Genomic DNA, 23,799 nt, shown 5'->3' with positions numbered 1-23,799 from the left:
ATATACATTTTTATTCCCCCCTCCTCTTTTTTTTTTTTTTTTTTTTTGAAGAAGGACGCTGCTGGTTTGGAGTACATTATCAAAGGATGTCTGGTTTTGGTGATAATTAGCATACAATAGGCCATGACCAAGAAAGGGGAGAGGCTTTGGTGCCCCGATGCGGCGCACGACCCGTGGGGTTAGGCGAGAGCTCTCGTAGGGCGCAGAGCGGCAGGCCTCACTCCGCCAGCACTTCCTTTCAGGACGCTTCGCCGGGCGATTCCCCGCCAGCTACTCCTCCGGCGTCCCCCGTGTCCTCGGCCTGGCAGCCGTTTCCCGAGGAGGACTCGGACTCCCTCCAGTTCAGGAGGCGCGCGCACACCTTCAGCCACCCCCCCTCCAGCGCCAGGCGGAGGATAACCTTCCATAACGGCAGGTCCCAGAGCGTCCGGTCCCCGCTGCTGCGGCAGAGCTGCATCGAGACGACAAGGTGAGTCAGGGCATGCCGCGCCACGCGCCTGCTGTCTCCTGCGATTTTGGTACACGAGCCTCACCCGAGTTTCTTCTTACGGAAGCTGTTCTTGCACTGCTCTGGGTTTTATTTATTTGTTTTCAGCCTGTCTTCTCTGCCTCGGAGTAGTTTGGTGCCTTGCAGTAACTCGCTAATCCCTGAATTAGTGATTCAGGAGAAGCGTCAATCCAGCGAATTCATGATCGGGCTGGATGCCGGCACCAACCTGTATATTTATTTATTTTATCACCTCTGAGCTGAGCCTTTTTGGCAGTGTCGGTAGTCAGGCCCTTTGGAGAAGAGGTCCTCACCGCTTTTAACTGCAGAGACGATAGCCCGACAGTTTTATGCCAGAATGAAAAAGGCACTGACAGCTTCAAGTGTCAGTCGCTGGGTTAGCCAAGCTCCCAGAGAGTATGTCCAGAATTAAAACTGGTGAGGAGTCTCACAAAAGGTCTTAAGGATTAAACATCTCCACTGAACTGTAAGGCATGCGATTTCCCTGTTTGCCTTTTTCCAGAGCTTCCCTCTGTAACTGCTTTCCCCTTCCTTTTTGGAGACTCTCCAGCTATTAACATGTGGAATACTGTTCCTTCAGGAGTTCCTTCATTCAGTCAGAAGAGGTCCCCACAGTTCGTTGTGGGCCTCTTTGGTTGTACTTTCTTTTCTGCCTCCATCCTGGCTATCTGCAGTAAGTGACCAAAACTCCAAAACCTTTTCAAGATTCAGGCCCAGATGAACTCAATTTTTTCTATTGGAGGAGCACTTTCTCCAAACTACTCATCTGTTTCAGTGCTTGGCAGCAATTATGCTTTTTGTGGGCTCTTTCTAAAAATGGCTTTAAATAATAGTTTGTCACCTGTTTGATGTCTAGATTAAAACATCAGCTTGTAGAGAAAGGCAAAAAAGTTTATTCTGTTTAAGAGAATGGAAGGGGGTGAAGGGTAAGAAACTAGCCTTGAAATAGCTTTGTTACATTGTGTTTCTGAAGAGATAAATAATGTGTTTTTTACTGAGATAAACTTTGGTTATTTTTTTTTTCCACTGACCATGTTGAATGCAAACAGGAAACCCTGACAGTTCAAACTGAAGGACTTGCTGACTTCACTTCTTTGTAATACCTTTTAAGAAGTCAGTGATTAAGTGGCATCATCAGCAGATTTTAAGTCAAAAGAGTTTGTAACAACTTGGTTCTAGGCTGGGATTTTTCCTTCTCTCCTTTCCTATTGAGGATTAATCAAAAATGTTAAGTAAAAGAAACTGAATTAATTTTTATGTCCCCCCAACACTTATTACTATTATTAAGTAATGTTTAACTGTGTACTAGGACTATCTTTCTTGATTTAAACACTTCACGAAAATTTATCCAAAAATATTGCATTTAAATAATCTCTACTTTCTAATGTGTTCTAGCAGTACACATTATTTACAAGAGCAAGAGAAAACTGAAGGGAAGAAACAAGGTGGTTCATGTTATTGGAAGCAGGTTTCTAAGGATGTTTTCTGAATGTTTCAGAGATTCTTTTTCTGAATTTCCTTTGAGAATAAATAAGGCTAAAGAAATAAGGTGGTCTGCCTATTCTGCAATGTCATTGAAATGTTTCTTAAAAGAAATCAGCTGTAACAGCAAAATCAATATCATTAAGTAAACTGCCCAATAGTGCACTTGGTACATTTTATCTTCTGGGAAACACAGTTACTGTAAGCCAAGATGAGGTACTTGGCCAGTATCTTTAATCTGGATGTTTTGTTGTTGTATCCGAATCCATGCTGACCCATCTGCTATGTTCTCTTGTTGCCTGCACAGCCCTATTGTCGGGGTTCGGCATGCTTTCAGTGAGAGTGAATCTACGTCACCTGGTCTCCCTTCCTCTGTCTCTGCCCCTTCTTTCCTGAAAAGCTTTTACCAGGGCTCAGGAAGGTTGCTCCAGCACTCAGAAAGTGACCTCTCCAAGAGGTGAGAGCATTGTCTCCTGCCTAGTTCTTCAGTGCCACCAGCTTAACAACAGGATTCCCAGTGCAATGCAGCACATGGGTTCTCTCCCACTCTGCCTTGTGCTCCTGCATTTCTAACAGACTTCCCAAGTACTTGATGGAAATGGGCGAACAGGCTTTTGGCCAAAAAAGCCTGTTAAAAATAGAGGCTTGTCTGCTGACATCTAGTAGCTGTAACCTATTTCTGTTGTGGCGTTGCAAATCTGTTGCATTGGTTTGTCACTTGAAATGCAATGGTTTTTAGGAGTGTCACGCCAATTTAATGCTTTCTCTGCTGAATGCAAACCAGCATGTGTTGCTGTGATCATTGGCATGTGAAAATAAGAAAAGAGCAATGTGAAGAGTGTACAGTACTAATGTGGGATGCCTGTACCATGAGGAAGGGGAAACGCCAAGTTAGCTGGGTGATACTAGCTGTGAGATATTTAGAGAGAATAGGAAAATAACTTCTAATTGAAGAGGAGTGGGGAAGAAGTGAAGATACAAGAAGGGCTTTCTGACATCAGTGTGAAAGACTTGAGTATCTGGATGGAAGTCACACTTCTTTTTACTGAAAGAATAAGCTCTCCTTCAGGAGGGTGCTTGAGGAAACTGCGTATGAGTTATTTTTCTGAAGTGGACCTGTAGTGAATAAGGTGGAGCCACAGTTTTGAACTTCATGATGGTTTTTTGCCAGTTGCTTTTTATTTCTCTTCCATCAATGACAACTCCTTTTTCCTTCTTCAGTCTGTCTTTGTTCACTGAGCTATACTTGTGTTTCTGGTACTCTTCATCTCTGAGTGTGGCCCTCCCCTAATCATTCCCAACTGAAAACTGTGGAATTGTAGAAGGTGCTTTTGTGACTGTTTCTCCCTGGAAAAATAACAGTAGATTGCATTCTTACCAAAAACAAGTTGATGAGATCTGGATTCTGGGTGAGTTAGGACTCTAGTACATGGGGATTTCAGTTGTATGAGATGGATGTGGAAGTTTTTAGGGGTGCCTAAAGAAATTTTTTCACCTTGTGGAGTGCAGTTTCATTAAACACGGATTAGTTTGTCATCTCCATTCTAGGGTAGACTGTAAGAAATTACTAGATACACAAACTACTGTGAGAGGCAGTTGACCTAAAGGTGGCTTTAAGTACAGTTTGGGTTTGTCATCTCTAATAATATATAGGTTAGAATAAATACAAAGTACGTATGACCTCCTTAAGCACACTGTATCCTACCTTGATTTCACTGACATTTAAAGCGTCTCTTTCTGGCCTCTAATCTGTTATTGGTGTACAGCATGCAGCCAAAAACTGTAATGCAGACACAATTACAAAACAGCTAGTGGGAAATTTCTACAGATTAGGTCCTTCCAGCAGAATAAACTTGTGTATAAATGGAATAAGGTGAGACATCCTTACAGGAAGGTGACTACCTAACCTTAATGGCAGGACCCCTGCTGCCAACCCCAACCCCATCCCCCCAGTCCCACAGCTTTTAAGAGGTAAATGTTAAATTGTCTAGATTCACTTTCTAATAGAGGGATAATATAAACTAATCATTACTTAATTTTAGGAGGTCTTTCCAAAACCAGTCTTAGAAATATTTCACAGTTTTGAAGAGGGAGTCACTTTAAGGTCATCCCACCTTTCTACCCAAGCACAAATGAATAAGGAATAAGCAGTGTATGTTGTTGTTGTTGCTGGTTTGGAGCTGCTTTTGCTCTTAGTCCCTCTGCTTACATTAATAGACCTCTTCATTTTGCAGGGAGCTGATAGCTACTAGTCGGATACACTTTTTTTTTTTTTACCCCATCCTGTTCAGAGGAACTGTATGAGGTGTTGCTGGCCTGTCTGAGCAGAGCATCTACCTGCCTGGCTGTTAAAATCCATGGCTACCTTAAAACCTGAAGTAATCTTGCAAATATGACCAAGAGCGAAGTTAACCAGTTAAGTTAGGTATGAGAGATGGTAAAGTATTGTGCAACTCCTGTTTCAAGGTAATTGAATATGTAATTGAGTTAACTCATCTGTTTTTTGCACCAATCTTCTGAACCATTTCATCACAGGATAGGAGACACTACCATTTTACTCTGACTTCTTCCTGCTTTTACTCTGTAGGGTATTGTTTCATACCTTCAGATCTGATGTTAAGCTAAGACTTGTCTGTCTGTCTTGAAATGAGGATACTCTCTTTGCTCTCTTTCTAGCCTCCCTTTCCTAAATCTTGGTGTTTTCACAGGTGCCCTTGCCTTTCATTGAATATGGCAAGGTGTACACATGCGACTTGCAAAAGTTTTCCTCTAATCACTCATCAGACAGCTCGTTGAAAAAAGAGGTGATTAATGTTAGTTGCTTAAAATGCCAGGGGAATTTTGGAAGGGAGGGTTTAACAACAGAAATACAGGTCCTCAGAACTGTATGATTTGCACACTTCACGAGGTAGCACGTGTGACTAATCCATCCCACTGTAAACTCTGCAACTCAAATGATGTAAACAGCTTTATTTCATACCCTAAAATAGCCACCCTCTTACTCTAACTTTCCTGTAAATTTTACTACTGTAAATTGAACACTATTCCTAGGACTTTCTGCACGTTTAGGGGCATAGCAGCTGAATGTAGATTTTTGTACATAGCAGTAAAAAGGAAGTTTTAATTCTCTTGTTATGTAGCTTCTATTTAGTAAGTCCTGCAATGACTCAGTTTTTGTGTTCTAACATGTGATATGTAAGACTTGAAAGAGCAAGAAGTAGTTTTGCCACAGTTATTTATAGAAACATGAGTTATAATATTAATATATCCAAACTCAATACCTTATTTCCAAGAGTTGTTGGACTGAAATACCTTTGGGAAACAGCACCTCTAGATTCAAAATTGGTTTTGTAGTTTATGTTTAGCTAGCACAAGCAATGGTTACCCCATCACCATCTTACACACTCTGTGTAAGAGTTAGCTGAAGAAGATTATCACAGGGTTTTCTGTTGCTGTTTTGGTTAGTGCAACATGGGGCTCTACTGAGATCACCTACTAATAGTATGACACATAGGGAACTGAGGCACTGTAGAAATTAAATCGGGAGTAGAGAATAATTCAGACTCTCTGTTACCTAGGGCTTGCAGCCCATAGCGCTGTTCTTAGAGGAGAGCCAGGGTGGTGCTTGGGTAGGTGAACTTGAAGACACGATTATTTCTCTGCCAGGATATGGAAGCAGAGTCTGATAAACTTGTGTATGATGGTGAGTCCAGTTTGCTCACTGAGGCTTACAGATGTCAGGGAGCTGTTGTAGATCATTAGCATAGGGACAGCTTTGATCACCAAAAAGGCCAATTCTAGCTTGGTGGATTATCATTCAGCACAGAGTATTTGATATGGAAAGTGCTGATTGAGATGGTGTAGCTGGTAGACTGGTGTAGTTGAAACTTCCATAGACGTAGTCTGCCTCCCTTGCAGTTTTCTTCTTTTGTGCAAGCCAAATGTGGGGAGACCGACTGCAGCTGGCAAACTGTGATCATCTGCAACTAACTTACCGCTACAAACATAGTGAACACTTAACCTGCTAGGCTTTCCTTTTGTCTAACTCTTTTTAGGGACTTAGTACTATAGCATGGAAAGTCTTCACAGGATGAAGGTTTGAGTGCAGCTACTGCTGTGTTGATATAGCAGTTTTCCCTGTGATGAATATGAAGCTGCAGACACAGCTCCCCGTATTGGATGCTGTCTTCCCAAGAAGCCTGTAGTTGTGTGTCACGGTGTTGACGTTGCATGGGAGGATTTGTGGCAGATAATCAATGTACCCATTGCTATACCAGATCTGTGCACCTGCTTTACTACCACAAATGCAAAATGCAGAAATATTTCTGAAAGTGGCTCAAGTACTTGCGAAAGCTAAATGTCCTTTCCTCCGGCAATAGTCAGTAGAGAGGTCTGCTTGGTGTCCTCTTAAAATGCCCTCCCAGCAAAGCTTCCCTGTATCCTCTCCTTGCCTCTTCCAGCAACATAAGCTACTATTAGAATTACTGTGTAAATGTATTTCTACATGGCAACTGGGGAGGAGGAGATCAGCTCGTTTCAGGTCATTGTGGTAGGAACTGAGCCTGCCCTCTGCAAAGGCTCTGTTCCTTCAGCTGGAGATGCTGATGTAACATGAGGACATTTGGCCCCATTTGTGCAAGTGAAGTGTCCACTTCCTGAAGGGTAGGAAAGAGGCTGCATAAGAAAGCCAGAACATTGCCTCCAATGAAATATTCACCTGTGAGCTCATCATGGCATTTAAAATGTCACTAAATGGAGCGTTGTGCTCTGCTAAAGCAACATCGGTGCTTTTAGGGGTATTACATCAGATCACCCCTGTAAGACTAATGTGTGGCAAAGCAAAACCTGTTGCTGTCTATTTTAGAGGCTAAATATTACTACATTTTGCTCTTAGCTTTTCAGAAAGTATAGCTTTTATTTAAAGCTTCCAGCTGAGCACTTTATCAATGCTATAAATTCTTCCTGGTGGTATATAGTGCAAACTTCACAGCTGTTTTACTGGGCACGTCTGTATTCAAGGTGAAGCTCACACACAGCACGCTTTGCCTTCCCAGCAAATGCTCCTGCAGGTTTGGTTGCACATTAGACAGACTTCATAAAGATTTTTTTTCTTCCGCCGCTCCTCCCCCCCCCAAAGATGACTGACTTTGATCACCCCATCTGCTTTTTCTTTCCTTCAGTGATGGGGAGGGAAAGAAAAGAACGTCAACCATCTGCAGCAGTGAATCTCTAAATGCTGTGGGGGCCACGCTCACACCTCGCCGCATCTCCTGGCGGCGGAGAATATTCCTGCAGGTAGCTTCACCTATGAATAAATCTCCTTCCAAGATGCAGCATCCAGGTCTGTGTGTGCTTTTAAAGAAAATAAACAAGCAGTTGTTACTGAATAGTTATTATTATAGTGAACTGCAACATGTGAAAATATGAAAGGGAGAAGGGAGTTAGCTTGATACAATATTCTTGCTAGGACCTCTCTAGAGAACAGTTGTGCTCAGTTGCCTTTAGGTCTTTACTGCTTTGAACAGAGGATTCTGTCATCAAAATCAAATGAATTGCAATCTGCTGTGGCTGCATGGGTAGCAAGGAAACAAAGAACTGCCTCTTGCTGACAAAGATATCCTCTTTAACAATTAGCAAATTTTTATCCTAGCCTGCTTACATAATAGCAGTGTTTGCAGAAAATGGTAATTTTTCTGCCTTGTCCTTGTACTGCGCGTAGCACCTGTTGAGTGTGTTAATAATTCTTACAGCTTTAGGTCATTTAAGGTAGAAACCTCTGAAATCCTGCTATGTTGATATAGTCCCGTTGGTAGAATTCACAACCATAGGTAAATGACAAACTCTATATTTAGTGACCATAAAGTGCTATAGCACTGCCTACAGTGCAGCTTAGCAGATGGAAAAAGTTGCTTTTAGTATAGAACCTGTGGTAAGTCACAGCAGTAAACAAGTTCATCTGTAAAGGAGACTTTATGGATAAATGCCTCTTTGTAACTCTAGAAGGAGCTAGCAGGGGAAGGGGTTGAAATACTGGGTGAGCCTTTATTTAGCTTTATTTCATTTGAATATAACTTTATTTAATTTAAATAAAACGCTTTATTTAAAAATAATTCTCCACTGTTGAACTGCGTTTTCTCTGTCCTTGGAATCAGCACCTCACTGCTGAATGTGGAAGATGGCTATTTTTGTTCTGCTGTGATTTAGATTTTCGTGATATGTCAAACAATCTGAGTTTCCTGTAATAGCTTTCTGATTCTTTGCAGATGGTCATGATGGAAGTGAATTGTTACCATTATCCCCTCTTGCTCCACCCTTGGAGGAGGACCCTCTTGTTCTAGTATTGCAAAATGAGGATGGTCCAGATAAAACTGGAGAGAGGAAAAACTCAGAAGAACTACAAAGTCTGTGGAGAAAAGCCATCCATCAACAAATTCTGTTACTTCGAATGGAAAAAGAAAACCAGAAGCTGGAAGGTTAGCTATTTAGAAAATACCCCTAAAAACTATTACAAATTCTGCTGCCTGAAGCTGAAAACTGTACTGGTTTTGAGCCCCTCAAACAGAGGTGTGGTTCTGTAACTTTTTGGTTAACAGTGCTAGGAAGAAATGCGTTCGACCAGTCCTATCTCGCAGTCTACCAGGTTCTCTGTCCACCTGCCAACTCTTAATGAGTCACCTTACTTAAAGAAGAAAGTGGTAACTTTTCCTTTTTTAGTGGATGTTAGACAACGGTTGCTACAGTCTATGTTCTAGCTGACTAAGTCTAGGAATTCTAATGTGAAGTGGAGTCAGGAGAATGGATGCTGTGTGAACACCTAGGTGTGGTAAACCTTACCCTCTATATCTCATTTCAGTCCTTTGCAGAGCATGACATTTCTGTCCAGGCTTTCTGTCCTTCATTAACCACATCACCAGTGGTAATTTATAAATATTTGAATCCAAATGTAATTTTTGAGCAACTGGCTCTTGAGGTATGTCAAAAAGTTATTTTTTCAGAAGATGAGCGCTGTATACTGAAAATTGAGTGCTGTTACTAAGGGATCTGAAGTTGGCCATGCTGACTTGTCAGCTGCCTGAGCTTCTGGCTATGACTGGTCAAGATTTGCACAAATAGGAGGCAGGATGCAATGTCTATCCTAGCATACAGAAGTTCTTCAGTATAATAGTCTAATAGCTTTTGGTGCAAGTTCAAAATTTCAAATGTCTTCTCTGCAATTGCTGCCCTCATCTTCTCCTGTATGGTGTATAACCTCGTTATATGATAGTCTGATTCTTCAAACAAAAATAATGATAAGGTCAGTTAACTCTTTTTCCTTCTTCAGTGGTCCTTACTGAGAAGGCAGGAGGAGGAGAGAAAAACAGCGGAACAGAAGTCTTTCTATGTCCTTACAAGCATACATCTTTGAATGTATTTCCTACACATGTAGCATATTTCTCTGTGCACTCTTTCTACAGTTTGTCTCCCTGTTGATACGTACTTCTGTGGAAACTCCTAGATTCATAGGCAACATCTACAGAGAAATCTCTTTTAACTTCAGCCAAAATCTTCGCTTGTTGTTTTAGCAAACGTCAGTCTACTGTTGTGGGGTGGGAAAGCTGGACGTCTGCTGTAGTAACTAATTCCATGTTATTCTCTCTGGTAATATGAGCTGCTGAAGGACAAACTCTTTTCTGTACCCTCCCTGTGTGGCTGGAGGTACTGAAAACTGTTAAATTCGTCCAGTTCCTTAAAACTCAGTTGGAGATTATTTCCATTCTGTAACTGGTATGTAGGAAATAAGTTCTGCCTGCCTGATCATTCGTGGTGAAAACAGGCGTGTCAGCAGTGGAGACTCCAAACTGGCACCCATCTGCCAGCCCACATCTTGGTTTGTGTCTCTGTTCTTGTATGCAGGTTCATAAGTACTGCTAGTGAAACTGGTGCCCTGGCTAGCTAGAATTCATGATCTGATTTTCAAAGGGTGAAAAGTAAACTGTCTTAACGCCTATCTCTAGGCTTCCTTCCTATGGGCTGCTGTAACACGGGCCATTTTATGGACAGGACATATGCACAACTGATACATTCCAAACAAGTGCTGGTTCAGGCAGTGGTTGGCATCCTAGCCTACAATTAAATGTAGATCTAGGGAATGGGAAATGTAATAACAGAAATGCAGCCATTTCTCCACTTGAGGCCAGGTTCCTAGCTGTGAATTTATTCAGCTGTATGTGACTGGTTTGAGACTGGAATTGCTGTGGAATTGTTCTCAGTGGTTTTCTCTTAATGTTTTGTTGATTTTCATTTGCAAAATATTAATAGAACTTCTTTTCCTGTTCCTTTTGCTGTCGAGGAGACTTGAATACTGTTAGCTCTTTGTTTTACAGAAGGTAAGTTCTGTGAATTGCACAAACTTGCTTTTTTTTTTTTCCTCAGCTAAAAGCTGCCTTTTCCAGTAGATCACCTAGAAATATAAGAACTATAAAAAGTAGCAGGCCACCTAGCAATGATTAGGAAGAACGTTAACAAGGATGGTTGCAAGCAACCAAGGTTGGCATAGGAGGTAGGGCAAGTACGATCAACAGGCAAGCTTGCTGACTTTCAGTAGGGTTAACTGCAGAGCTAAAGTACCGTTCAGTGAATGATGAGCTGTGCGCTTAATTCTGGAGTTCGTTGTCACACTGAAATATGTTACTGTTGTCTTAAATCTGTTGCATACTGCTTACGAGAATGAGCATTCTCAAATGAAATCATACAGCAGTAGGGTAACTTTTAAAATTGCCCCAAATGGACTGCAAATTCTTGTGGTGAGATAACGTTCCTGTTTTTATGGAAGCGTACTGCACCTTGCATAATAGTTGCTTCTACAAGGCCCCCTGTAGTCTTGAATAGACACGGTCTCACTGGTGTAACATACAGCTTTTGGAAATAAATTGTCACCTACATTTTTGGAGTGGGCTAGGCAATGATCTTATGGATTCATCCAGTATTGGCTATATCCAAAGTGTGCTGATCAGGTGAAGAAACTGATTGTCTTGTTTTGCAGGTTATATAATAACATAGTGAGAGTTTGCTTTCACGTAGAGATGATGGTGGGGCGGGGGGTGCATCTGTAAGAGGAAGGAATCTCCTGCAAGGAGCAAGTACTGCACACAGATCAAGGCAAATTTGGGATAAACTCAATTGCAGCTTTCAGAGGTCATGTTGTGAAATGTACAATTCAGTCCAATGGTAATTAAACCTGTCTCTGTAAATTAAGACACATTCAGGTCTTGATTCCAGTTTTTTACACCAGTAATATGAGGAATTGGAGTGTTTTTCTGCATGCATATCATGTATAATAAAATAACCACAGTTAATTTCTCAGTAATGGAAATGAAAGCTGCTCCTCCATGAAATTCCAGAGTAACTCTGCAGCTTTATTTCAGAAACAGTGAGTCCTCTGGAATAAATATCTTGTGCCTTTTAAGTATACAGCAACAAGTTCTGTGCTTCAGCATAGATGTACCTTTCTGGATATGGTTCATGTTGGTTCAGTCTGTTTACTTCTAGTCAGCCTGATGATGCCAGGTAGCAGTGCCAAGAGCTCTTGGGACTCTCTTAAGGGACATGTAAAAACTGGGACCAGGGTGACAGACTTCAGTTTAGAAGACTTGCCTAGCGTGCTTGCCTAAATCTCTAATATAAACATTCATATGTTTGGGACTTTCCATACTAAAACAATTGTAATGTTCAATATAAACAAGAGAAAAATTATTAAAGGTGTTTTTGCAGTTGAAAGAAGCAGCAGATGTGGTGTAGTTGACTGTGTTGAGTGGGTTTTTCTTCTTTGCCCCAAGCCTTAAAAACTGTTTGCATGTACTTCATGAATTATTGATGTTCATGGCCCAGTAATAGAAGTTAAATTGTTACCTGCAGCATCTTATGACAAAAGACTGTGCCCATCTCAGCTATTAACAGATGAATTGTAGAAGGTGTATTTATCCCTAGTGAGACTGTCAGATAGATATATCTAACTTGAATGGGTTTTGCGTATTTGATGTCTCTTGTAATTTTGTGATGTTCTGGTTTTCCGTGTGCTCTTCCTTTGTGTTCTGTGCTCTAGCAAGCAGAGATGAGCTCCAATCAAGAAAAGTCAAACTGGATTATGAGGAAGTTGGTACATGTCAAAAAGATGTCATAAATGTTTGGGATAAGAAGTTACTAAATTGCAGAGCCAAAATCCGATGTGACATGGAAGACATTCATTCCACTTTGAAAGAAGGTATTTATGTAGGATGGCTTTTAACTATGAAGTCTGAAGATTTTTTTGTTGTTGTTGTTGTTGTTGCCTTTTGATACCGAAGCAAATCTGCCAGCAGTACACTTTTTCCAGTAGCACAAAATAATGAAAAAATTGCCTTCTTTTTGCAAATGCACCTACCTCCTGCTGCCAAACAGAAAATAGGTTCTGCTGTGTCTACAGCTTACAATGTTGTCAGTGCAGAAACATGTATAGTCATACTCCTGTGCCCGTGTATTATTACATTGAAGATTGAACTTGGAGCTTCTGCAGCTAACACTGTGACCTTCTGGTTTCTGGTCTGTGGCTCCTATCCAATTGACTCCCGAGTTTCAGATGCTCTGATTTTACTTACTTACTGAGAAGGCAGGACCATAATGTCTAATGTGGACTGTGCCCAAAACCTAGGGGAATCACAACCAAGCTTCAGAAGGACCACATCTTATGGAGTCTGGACTATGGTCTTTTAGTATTTTGTTTCCTCGAGTGAAAGGCTGGGGATTTTGGCTTGAAGTAGGTCTTCCTGTGGCCTAGCTGTAGGCCAGAAGGGGAGCCAGAGGGCCTTGTTAGTATAATGCAGATATAGAGTCTGATTGCACCGCTGTGCCCTCCTCATAGAGTCTCATGTCTGTATTACAGATGCTGAAAAATAGTATTTCAGTGTAATCTGGCTGTGGTACAGAAGGGAAGTTTAAATTGTTACCAAAGAAAATCGTGGTAGAAATAAGGTGGTTCCTGTTAGTGACCTGCAGAAGAATGCCAACAAACTTTTTTCCTTGCTGCCCTATCTTCTGCTGCTGGACTGCAGTTCAGAGTTGGGAACAAGGATATGCTTTTTCTAATTTGTATTTTTGTTAAATAATTATTTGCCTGGGAAGTATTAGCAGAGTTGACAATTTATTTTGACTTTCAAAGGTCGGTTTGCAGAGTCAGGGGGATGTATGTGAAAGTCTGAAAGTAGTATTTTAATTTAGTTTATGCTTTCACAGGTGCTTGGCTGACTTGAGAGAAATGCTGTCTTTCAATATGAGTGATTCTGTGTCCTTCCTTTGGTATGCAGCATTAATGCTTTTAGGTTTGAACTGAGCATTTTGTCATCTGTACATCTTTCTCCAAGCCTAGGGACTGACATGAGCAGCCCTTTGGGAAGGGGAAGATGAGGTGGACCTCCCTGTATTTTACACCTCTGAATTTAGTTCAGCCTTTCTAAACAGGACAGTCTGCATTCTGCGTGTAGTCATGCATCTTTTCCTGCTAGAGGCTAACAGCTCAGAGGTGGCAAAACAAGTGATGTCTGTACCTCAGTTGCCCAATGTACTGTTCAGTGTAATTACTGTAAATTTGTAATTAATGTTTAGTTAGTGGGACTGAACTGTGGCTACTGAGGGAATATACTGCAGAGTGGACAACTTCTGAAGCTGACTGTTTGTAAGGGATCCTCCAGAGTGGTTCGGCAAAGATTATGACAGGCAAGATTATGACTGCAAATTCTTGTGTTGTAGAACTAAAAATATGCCCCTGCTTAGGCCTCTTGTTTTTTGACCTGACCTGCAGGTGTACCAAAAAGTCGTCGGGGAGAAATTTGGCAGTTTTTGGCTGTGCAACATCGAGTCAGACACAGACTGCCAAACAAGCAGCAGCCTCCCGACATCTCTTACAAAGAACTTCTGAAGCAACTGACTGCTCAACAGCATGCCATCCTTGTAGATCTAGGTACGTCTGTTTGTAGCTGGGAGATTATTCTGACTTGTTTCATGTGTCTGAGTGGAAACACACCATTCTTAATGGAAGCCGTTGCTGGAGACAGATGCTGCTGTATCAGCACCACTTTCTATGTTGTCAGGATACATTCTGTGTATGCCACTTAGCGTCCTCTAAGCAAATGATTTCTTAGGTTATGCCATTTGTATTTATGCTCTTCTACATCTGTCTGAAAAGATAAATCAAGCAGTCGCTTCTGCAAGTTCTGTGCAGACAAGAATATGAAATGAGCTCAGTGGATACAGTCTAAAATCAGTGGTAAATTACAGATTGATTGACCTAAATCAGCCTGCGTATGAAAGCAAAGAGAAGAGGTCTATGGGAAGAGAGAAGTGCTGGTTGTCAGATGGATCTGGGTTTTTTTTATGAGAAGAATTGAATATCAACTACTCTTCTCTCTTTACATCAGGATTCCCTACACATCCTTACTTTTCTGCCCATCTGGGAGCAGGACAGCTATCACTCTTTAATCTCCTGAAAGCATACTCTTTGCTGGACAAAGAAGTGGGTTATTGTCAAGGTATAAGCTTTGTAGCTGGAGTGCTGCTTCTACATATGAGTGAGGAACAGGCCTTTGAAATGCTGAAATTCCTCATGTATGACCTTGGCTTCCGTAAACAGTACAGGCCAGACATGATGTCACTACAGGTAAGTCAGTCCTTCTCCGAAAGCTAACTAGAGTTTTAAATTAGTTTTGAGCTCTCCGAGGTTGCTTATGTTCTCCAGGGTCTTATGAAGCTTTTTATGTTGTTTTGGAGGTTGTGAGGTGCATGAAAATGTTACTGTCAAACCCCTCTCCGATTCTGAATTTGCAAACAGAGAAGTTCAGAACTCGCAGACTTTTCCTGTCACACGTCCCCATCATCTCCTGTTTGGAAACTCTTCTTTCTCTGCTATTTTGCTCTTCCTTTTCTTTTCCTCACTTCTCTCTCTTCCTTATGCCAAAAAACCAATATGCATGCATCTGTATAGATGGAGTTTAAAAAACAATATGATTTTGTTTTTCTTAGTCCGTAAGCACTTAGATGTAGATTTTTCTCTTGTAACTCCAAGTCAAATCAATAGTGACACCCAGTGGCCAGTCAATGTACTCCACAGGCATTTGTACTTGGGGCTGCTGTCTTGCCTCATCGTTTGCACTTCTTTTCTCTCATCGTCATCTACCCTACCACCCTCAATGCAGAGAGAAAACAGATGAATTTTTAATCATTTAGTTTGCTTATGAAACGATTCATGCTCTGCAATATTAGTCTTTTAACAGCTATCTATGAATACTCAAGGCTGCTTAGGAAGGAGACAGAAAACCTGTCAGATCTGTATGAACTTCAGGGTTTAAAGTTTGAGAAATCTTTCACCTTGAGATGCAACTGTCCACTGACTTAAATAACTATATGCTATAAGCCCCTAATATTATAAAGGGATATACCACTGCTGAGGTAAAGCTTGTAATCCACAACGGAGAAAGAGAAAACTAAGAGGCAGATACAAAAGTGTCCTTTTTTTTATTTTTTTTAAATGCTTCTTGCATAGCACACACTTATAAGTAAAAACTTAAGGGGGAGTTTCAGTCCACTTTTCATGACCAGTCACTTCAGGAGCTTATTTGGCAAATGTCCAGAACAATAGAGTAGATTATAGTTAAAGAAATTGTATGTGCTTGTTCTAAAAATGATGAAGAGGAGTGTTTAACTGTGGATGTAAGTATGCTATAACAAGTTTGTTGTCATGAACTAAGGGTGAACAGCCGTAAAGAGCATTGTTCTGCTTCTTCCCTGTCCCATTCTGCTCCGCCCCCAGTATATTTTGAACCAGTGGGGGTAACTGCATGGTTGTGGGATTTTTTTTCCCCTAGAAGTTGCTCTCTTAATGTCTGTAAGTTACACTGCAGTTGTAGACTTTCAATAATATCTGATGGTTTGAGAGCATTCAGATGTCCAGGACTTCACCTTTTGATTTAAATGAGTCTGAAACTTTAATTGTCAGAAGCTCTTAGGAAGAACACTTTTTAAGTTTAAGGAGGTTTACTGCTTGTAGTACTGTTTGCCCTTTAAATGAAATGACCTTTCTTTCCTCACAGTTTACTCCTAGGCAGTTATCCTGTTCTAGACAAAAGTACAAGTTTTGTCTGCTCAAGTCAAACTAGACTATTGAAGATGACTTAGAGGATCTCACTAAAGCCTAACCCTTTGTTTTGGTTTTTAACAGGAGTAGAGCACTTGCAAATTCTTTATAGTTTCCTTACATTTACTTGAAACACAAGTAAGCTTATACGCAGAATTACCTTCTGTCCTATAGAAGAAAAATGTTGGATGTTTCTTTAGGTTAATGAAAACTTATTTGACTTATATTTTTAATTATTGTCTGGAAAAAGTGGTAATGTAGATCCTTAGTTCATAATGAACTCATCCAATTTGTTTACTGCCTCTCTGATACTATTCTAATTTCACATATAAATGTGTTTTGTATCGACATTGTCCAAACTGTGTTTAATTAGTATCTTTGGCAATTAAAGCAAGGACTCAAATGCATGCACAAATTTAGCTAATTTGCCTGAATGAGAAGTGATCTGTCTGCTTGCGGATGCTGCTGACTGATAGATAGTTTCAAGTGCAGTCAGTTTTTGGTGGGGAAGAATCATGACCACTAAAAGTAGGAAAGTAGCTGGATCCAATAAGTCATTCTTTTATTGAGGAATGGATTCACCTTAAGCATAAGGTACTGTTGACAGCAAAATTGGACCTGACAGCTAATCAATATATGTCTGCTTCTCATCTTCTGCTTTCTGAGAGAAGCGTCGCTCTGTGCTGTGAGCGACTTACTGTGGAATATAAACTATCAAAATTGCAAGGAAATAATTTGCCACAGAGTGATATTTTTAGGAATGAACAGCAACTTTTAACCACTTTGCTTTACAACCTTTTACAGGTTGTATAGCAGCACTTTTTGCATCAGTATCTTAAATTTCTCTGGACCACTGGCATGTGGGAGGTGTGCTAGGAAATATGTATGTGGTACACCTCTATTGACCCACTGTACCTAATGTACTCCGTGGGTACGGAAGCTGTCTAAAGTGATGATTGTAGCATAGGAGTTTTAAATGCAGCAAAAATATGGCGAAGATTCAAAGGATGACAGCTGAAATCTGTAAATTTAGCCAGAAATAGTTCAACTCTGTAATGGAGGTTGCATCTTGGAAGAGGTACTTCTGCTTTCATTGCTGCAAGACTGAAAGTTCTGGTTTGCTGATAAAGTTAGATTGACGTATTCTCTTCTTACCTTAAGTCTGTGAATCTACAATGATACTTCATTAATAATCAGGTTCAAACTGTTCTTTGTTATTGACTACTCTGTTGGTTTTAATTCATTAGGAGTGGGTTGTTTATACGTCAATAGATATCACTCGAGGCCCTAGGCAACAATTAAGCTTCCTTTTACAGTGCCATCTGTACTGGAGCTAATTTCCCTCGAGTGAAATGGGAATGGTTTGGAAAACTGAGTAAAGCTGAACTTTTCTTTCTCTACTTCCTTCCCCACCAACCCCCTCATGCACTGTAGATCCAGATGTATCAGCTCTCAAGGCTTCTTCATGATTATCACAGAGACCTGTATAATCACCTTGAAGAAAATGAAATCAGTCCCAGTCTTTACGCTGCACCGTGGTTTCTTACACTGTTCGCATCTCAGTTTCCATTAGGATTTGTAGCCAGAGTATTTGGTAAGAAAGTTTATTCTATTGCAATAATAAACAGAACAATGTTGTCCATTGTGTTTTGAAACTCTCAGGGAGTAGTTTTCTACATACTAGGGACATTTGGGGTGACTGTTGTGGGTGGTGAGTAGCAACGCTCTTCATGGTGGGATGTCAGCTCCTTTTCAAAGAGGAAAACTGAAATGTATTCTTTGAAACATCAGACTTGAGTCGTTAAGTATGTCTGCTCTTACTAGCCAAGAGACTTCTGAAGTGTGAAAAGCAGGAAGTTTATTGTTGCAAATGTATTTTATGTATGAAGCATTCTATACAAAAGTTCATCTTGTTGAACTTGCAAATTGAAAAAAGAGAATGCGTTGGTTTTCAGGAAAGTGTTTCTGAATAATTGATTCTAAAGTGCTTTCTAATAAAATTCAAGTAAACTTGAACTTAAAGGCTGTTTCAGGTATTCATGTATATATTGAACAGTTTCCTAGTCTTAGTATGCCTCTTATTCCATTTAGATAGTTTTTTCATTATATGCTCCTCTTCAGATAACGTCTAGTACAGAAGCTTAAACATTGATTGTGCCTTGTAGTGTTTACAGTATCAGCATGTCAAGTACTTGATTTTGTATTCTTTTACTGTCAATAAGTTTAATCAAATCTCTAGTAATGCAGCTTTTTTTTTTTTTAATTTATTTATTAATGTAAAACTCACTGCGCTCAGATATGCACCAAGAAGCTAGGACCATATGTCATGTACGTCCTCTTAAATCAGACTTTTTTTCCATTTGATTTTTCTGTTTTCATACAGCACCTTTTGTCTTTTCTTAAGAAATTCAACCTGACTTTTGTCTCCTGTTTTATTACTGGAGTGTGTTAGGTTTTTAATTTGTTTGGTGTGGTGGTTTGGGGGGGAGAGGGGTGAGTTTGATTGGTTTTGGTTTTCATTTTTTTTGACCTAGTGATTTCTCCATTACAGAGTTTTTTTCCTTTTATAGCAAACTTTTTCTGACTGCTCTTTGGGTGAACAAATGATTGGTGTATCTGTTTTTCAGTGGTATTCACGTGATTGGTACATCTCTTTCCCAGTGGGATTACTGAGTTCTGTGACATTCAAGCATTTTGTTTTGTTTTTTTTTTTCTTTTTGATTTGTTTTTCAAGGCTAAAGTGTTCTTTTTTTTTTCCTTCAGTAGGCTTTGAATTTGGAAAATGAATTTTTTAAGGATGGGGAGGGTCAGTGTTGATTTCTCTGTAAATGAGCTGAGCAAGGCATGTTGCCATTTTAAAACTCAAAAGTCACTATGTTGTTTTACTTCCTAATGCTTTGGATTCTGCATCTTCAGTGTCTTATGGGCCATTGTCACATACCAGGAACAGACGGTTAATGTCTTACCCATCACAAATTACATACTTAATATTTATGCTGCTTGAATGTACATCATAGACTTAAGAAGGGAGACTTTTAGGAGCTGTGTATGAGTGAGATGGCTGCTTCACCAGTGTGCTTGTGCTACCCTGTGATACTGGATTAGGGCCAGGGATGGCTTCTCAGTAGCAGGATCAGAAGCTGAGTTTGTTCAGTGGCGTAGCCCTGCTGGTGGTGGTGTGACAGAGCCAACAGCACAGGAGGCTTTTTGAACAGCACATGTGCTGCGTTCATCTCAGTAACTGCAAGTTCACTGCTGCTACCAAGACCAAGTTTCTAGTTACTGTGATCAAGATTCCAGTTTCTGTGCAGTCTGTGTCTACTGACTTCTGCAGAGCCCAGACTTTCCCCTCGCATCCACGTAATTATACCTCAAACTAAGGGTTTCGGGCTTAAATTATAGCCAATGTGATCACTACTATGGATTTTGAAAATAATATGATTGGTTATGGAATCTACGTGATCATTTTTTAAGGACTAGCTTATGCCTGTAGAAAACAGGTTCCCAATTGCTTTTCAGTCATAGATGCACTTATAAAAAGTTACCAGTTAATTAACCGTCTATAGTCTACAGTAGACAGTAATGAAATGCGTATTGCAGATAACCATTACAGACATAACAAGCATACGATATTTTGTTTAATGCTGTCTCACATCTGTAAGGTGACAGAAAATGTTTTTATATGCTTTAACCTAATGTTGAAATAAGACAGATTGCACTTCTGAACTGAATAAATCTCCAGTATGCTTATCGTAAAGAAAAACATCCCAGCGAATATATATATTTATCCAATGACTTTAGCTCTCATTTTCAAGATATTTTAATGATTTTCTTTTTTAGACATTATTTTTCTTCAAGGAACGGAAGTCATATTTAAAGTAGCACTGAGCCTACTTAGTAGTCAAGAAACATCTATAATGGGATGTGAGAGTTTTGAGAACATTGTTGATTTTCTTAAAACCACTATTCCAGATATGACTCAGCCTCAAATGGAAAAAATTATTACCCAGGTAAGGTTGGTTTTCTCTTTACTTTTTTCCCCCCATTTAGTTTACTTTAAAAGAATCATGCCTAAGGTATACGTAAAAATCTTCTCAATATGTTCCTTTTGGTTTGAAATGCAAAGGAGTCATCTTGCCAGTAACTTGTATTGAAATAGGATATAAGCTAATTTCAGTGGGTTTTGAACTGCAATTTTAGCAAGAGTTTAAGTTGCTACCTCAAGGTTTAGTACAAAGGTTCTTTTGTGCCCCAGCTATTGGAAGAACATGACTTTGCTTACAAATTTCACATCACCATCGGAAGGGCAAAGGTAGCCTATTTTCCAAACCTAAACCCAGCTGTTACTCCCTGCTAGTGGGTGAGCAGTCCAACAGTTTGTGACGGAAGCACAACTTGCCATGGCGGGAAGAGGCAGCATCACAACAACTTCTCCTCCTGATCCTTCGAACTTCTGGCTGCACAGGGCCCCGGCTACCCCCATAGGAACTTTTCTGATACCTCCAACTTAAGATCCTACAAGTTAGGAGGTTGGTGAGGCCCTGTTTTCATGATCTGTATTAAAATTAAGGTCAAGCAAACTTTTGCTGTTTTGTTGCGTGCGTGGTTTCTGTGCTCCTGGGGATCACTTTTAGGGTGCCCTCGTGCAACTTCCCCTTCTTGCCTCAACCCTGTCCTTGGAAGGATCACATTTGGCAGGTGCTTGGTGCCAGAGGTAAAAGCCCCTCAGGATTGATCCCTGCCTTTCTTGAGTGGGGGAAAGGAGGACTGGAGTTGTGTTGTTTCATCAGTATCATTGCAACTTCGTGGTAAAGGGCGAGAATAGAAGAAAAACAAAGAATTACTGATGCTGATGTAGGAAAAGCTTCTTGTGAAATACTGTCAGTGGCTGGGACCTTCATCTCTCTACATAGTCTTCCTCTGCATTGAAGCTGCAAATTGAAAATGAGCCTTAGTCTAGTAACTTAACTGTGAACCTGTGAGCCATTTTCCCCCTTCAGGTGGCAGTTTGGAGATAACAGAAGAGCTCTACAAAACCATCTCCATATGCAGGAGTGCAGTTAACACTGATGCATTCCTGTGGCTTGGTTAACACTTGAATGTTTCAGGTGCTGTCAGTCAAGAATTCATTTTTAGATGACATGCAAATCGTCATTTCCTCATTGTACTGATTGTGATTGCCCTGCTAAACCTGTGTCAGGCACTTTAGTGTCTGTCTTCACAACTCACTGATTCTGGCAATGATAGAGAAGGTAGTTCAGTATTTTTGATACTATTAGAAATTAAATCTCTGTCCTGTGGTCTGCGTGGGTTGCAGAGCAATCATGCTGTGGTGAGCATGGTAGAAGTGGTTTTGTGCAAAGCCAGGTCTGATTGAGTAAAGAATGGGTTATGTTGCCTGAGCGGAGGTGGGTGTGGTTATATGCAGGTCAGCTCAGCTCTGAGAGGAAGGTCGCCTGCTTGCTTGTGGTGTGGTCTCATGCTGAGCAGCCTTCTGGATCTGCATTCATGTGTAGACTGCCTATATCTTATTGCTCCTACCTAGGCTGGCTGCAGGTGGAGTCGTTTGGCTGTCTCAGTGTTGTAATTCTCTTCCTGGATAATGAAAGTAAAATGTAGACACTATACAGGACTATAAGACACAGATGAAGAATTGACCAGGTAGCTACATAGAGGAAAATGGCACTTGCCCAGCTTGAACACCATATGTAATTTAAAGTTTTACCTCATTTGAATTACCCGAAGAACAGTGAATGTTATGCAGAACTTGTTTTATTGGGGGATCTGTGTGTGTCTTCTGTCGGTGTAATGCTTGTGATCTTTAGAACAAGGAACAGAATTAACGTCACTATAGACATCCTTCCCTTCCTAGTCTAAACTATTTGGTAACTTTCAGAAGATGAGAGGGTGTGACTAGATGTATAAACAGATGAGAGTCATATGGTCCCATCACTGTTAGATGCTCAATTCCATAGTCTTCACAAAACAAAGCATCCCAATAAGAAAATAGTGTATCTTCACGCAGAGAAAGAGCACAGGGAAACTAACCATGAAGAGTGTTTTTATAAAAGTCTATAAATGGGCACTTGGAGTCAAGAAATCCAGTTTTGAGGGTGGAGATCTGATGATTCCTGGATTATTCTTCCTCATTGTGTGATCCTGCTCCCTTCACAGCTGGTGAAACTTGAATTTAAAAATTTCTTCTTGAACTTCTTAATATTCCTGAGCAAGAGATGATAAGACTTAGTCATATTATAAAATTCTTGGATTAAATAAGACTTTTCTGCTGATAAATCTCTTACTATGAGATGGTATTTGGTAATTGTAAAAGTGATGATCCAATTTATTTTGAAGTCTAGGACTTATTATGGCTACAATAAGAACTCTAGATGCTAAAATGCTCTTACTGTAGACTTCCCCTTAAAATACTTTCTTGAGAGGAACAGGAAAAAACATTAAGTTCATCAAGGAGAGTTGCCTCTTAGCAAAACATTCATGTGGAATAAGTGCTCTCTACTGAAGTTAAAAATTGTTTTTTCTCTCATGGCAGGTGTTTGAGATGGATATTTCAAAACAGCTCCATGCCTACGAAGTAGAGTACCATGTTCTTCAGGATGAACTGCAGGAAAACGTGAATCTCTGTGATGAAGGTGAACCCCTGGAGAAGCTGGAGAGGGCAAACAGTCATCTGAAGAGACAAAACATGGATTTGTTGGAGAAGCTACAGGTAAATGACTTAAGACTACAAACTCATGGAGAGGTCATTTCTATGATTCAGCCAATAGAGGAGTAAGTGTCTTTTTTAAATGTGCATGAGATGTCTCCTAACTGCAAGACCTTATGCAGTTGAGCGGTTCTCTCAATGACAGTGATATACTTCTGTTAGACATATTTTTAACTCCTTTGTCATTCCTTTCACTTTTCCTTCTTTGTTTGGATTTCTTTTTCTCAAAATATCTCTACCCTTATCTCCCATAAAATCTGTTGGCAAAATTATTGTATCTTGCTGAAAAATTAGTTCTCTGTCCCTTCATCTCTTTGCTTCCCCATTGGAAAGTTTTAAGAAATAATCCATAGTGCAGTAGGCTTGCTTTCTCCAGACCTTTGTAGGCAGTATTGTTCTGTTTCCTTCTGCCGAAGCTCATAGTCCTACTTTTGAAAGGTGGTCTCTCCTAACAGACTTGAATACAGCTGAGTGCCCACCAGACTTTGCCCAATAAAGTCATGCTTTAAAAAAGTCTTCTCTTCCTCCTTCACTATTCACCCTTTCTCCCATAGCCTGGCCAAGACTTGTTTCAGGTTTCAATGTGTATTGTTTTGCATTTTCCTGAAAGACAAGATCTTCTTTTTGCATCACCAGGCCATTTCTTGTTATATTTGTTAATTTGAGCAAGCACTGGGAAGACCTCAGAGAGGACCTTCAGCTTCTGAAACCTGAAAATAGAAGCAGGGGAAAAAAGGAAAGATCGAGTCCTCATTATTTTTGTGTTTATGGGCTAAGGGTGCTGTGCTGTGTTCTTTTGATATTGAAAATAGGGATTGCTTGCTTTTTTACTATTATTATTTTTGCTTTATTATTTTTATTTATTTATTTGTTTATGCTACCTGGGTTTTTACCTCTGTTCTGAAAATGCACCAAGGGTGCATAGAATCATAGAATCATAGAATC

General features: G+C 40.2%; 1 protein-coding gene across 1 annotated transcript in view; it reads left to right on the top strand.

The window, feature by feature from the left end:
- Nucleotides 1–22,919, top strand: part of TBC1D4 (TBC1 domain family, member 4) — a gene marked incomplete at its 3' end in the record, with an annotated part of 46,287 nt that extends 23,368 nt beyond the window's left edge. Inside the window, 11 exon segments of the mRNA XM_009582710.1 lie at nt 243–469; nt 2,298–2,447; nt 7,171–7,331; nt 8,254–8,463; nt 10,354–10,356; nt 12,072–12,230; nt 13,803–13,973; nt 14,419–14,657; nt 17,565–17,724; nt 19,971–20,140; nt 22,681–22,919. Coding sequence (XP_009581005.1) covers nt 243–469; nt 2,298–2,447; nt 7,171–7,331; nt 8,254–8,463; nt 10,354–10,356; nt 12,072–12,230; nt 13,803–13,973; nt 14,419–14,657; nt 17,565–17,724; nt 19,971–20,140; nt 22,681–22,919 — 1,889 coding nt within the window.
- Between the last annotated feature and the right edge of the window lie 880 nt (nt 22,920–23,799).

This window comes from Fulmarus glacialis, unplaced genomic scaffold, assembly GCF_000690835.1.
Source record: "Fulmarus glacialis isolate BGI_N327 unplaced genomic scaffold, ASM69083v1 scaffold3258, whole genome shotgun sequence".
NCBI classification, from domain to species: domain Eukaryota; kingdom Metazoa; phylum Chordata; class Aves; order Procellariiformes; family Procellariidae; genus Fulmarus; species Fulmarus glacialis.
Note: the sequence above shows the minus strand (reverse complement) of the source record. Positions and strands in the feature narration are given on the sequence as shown.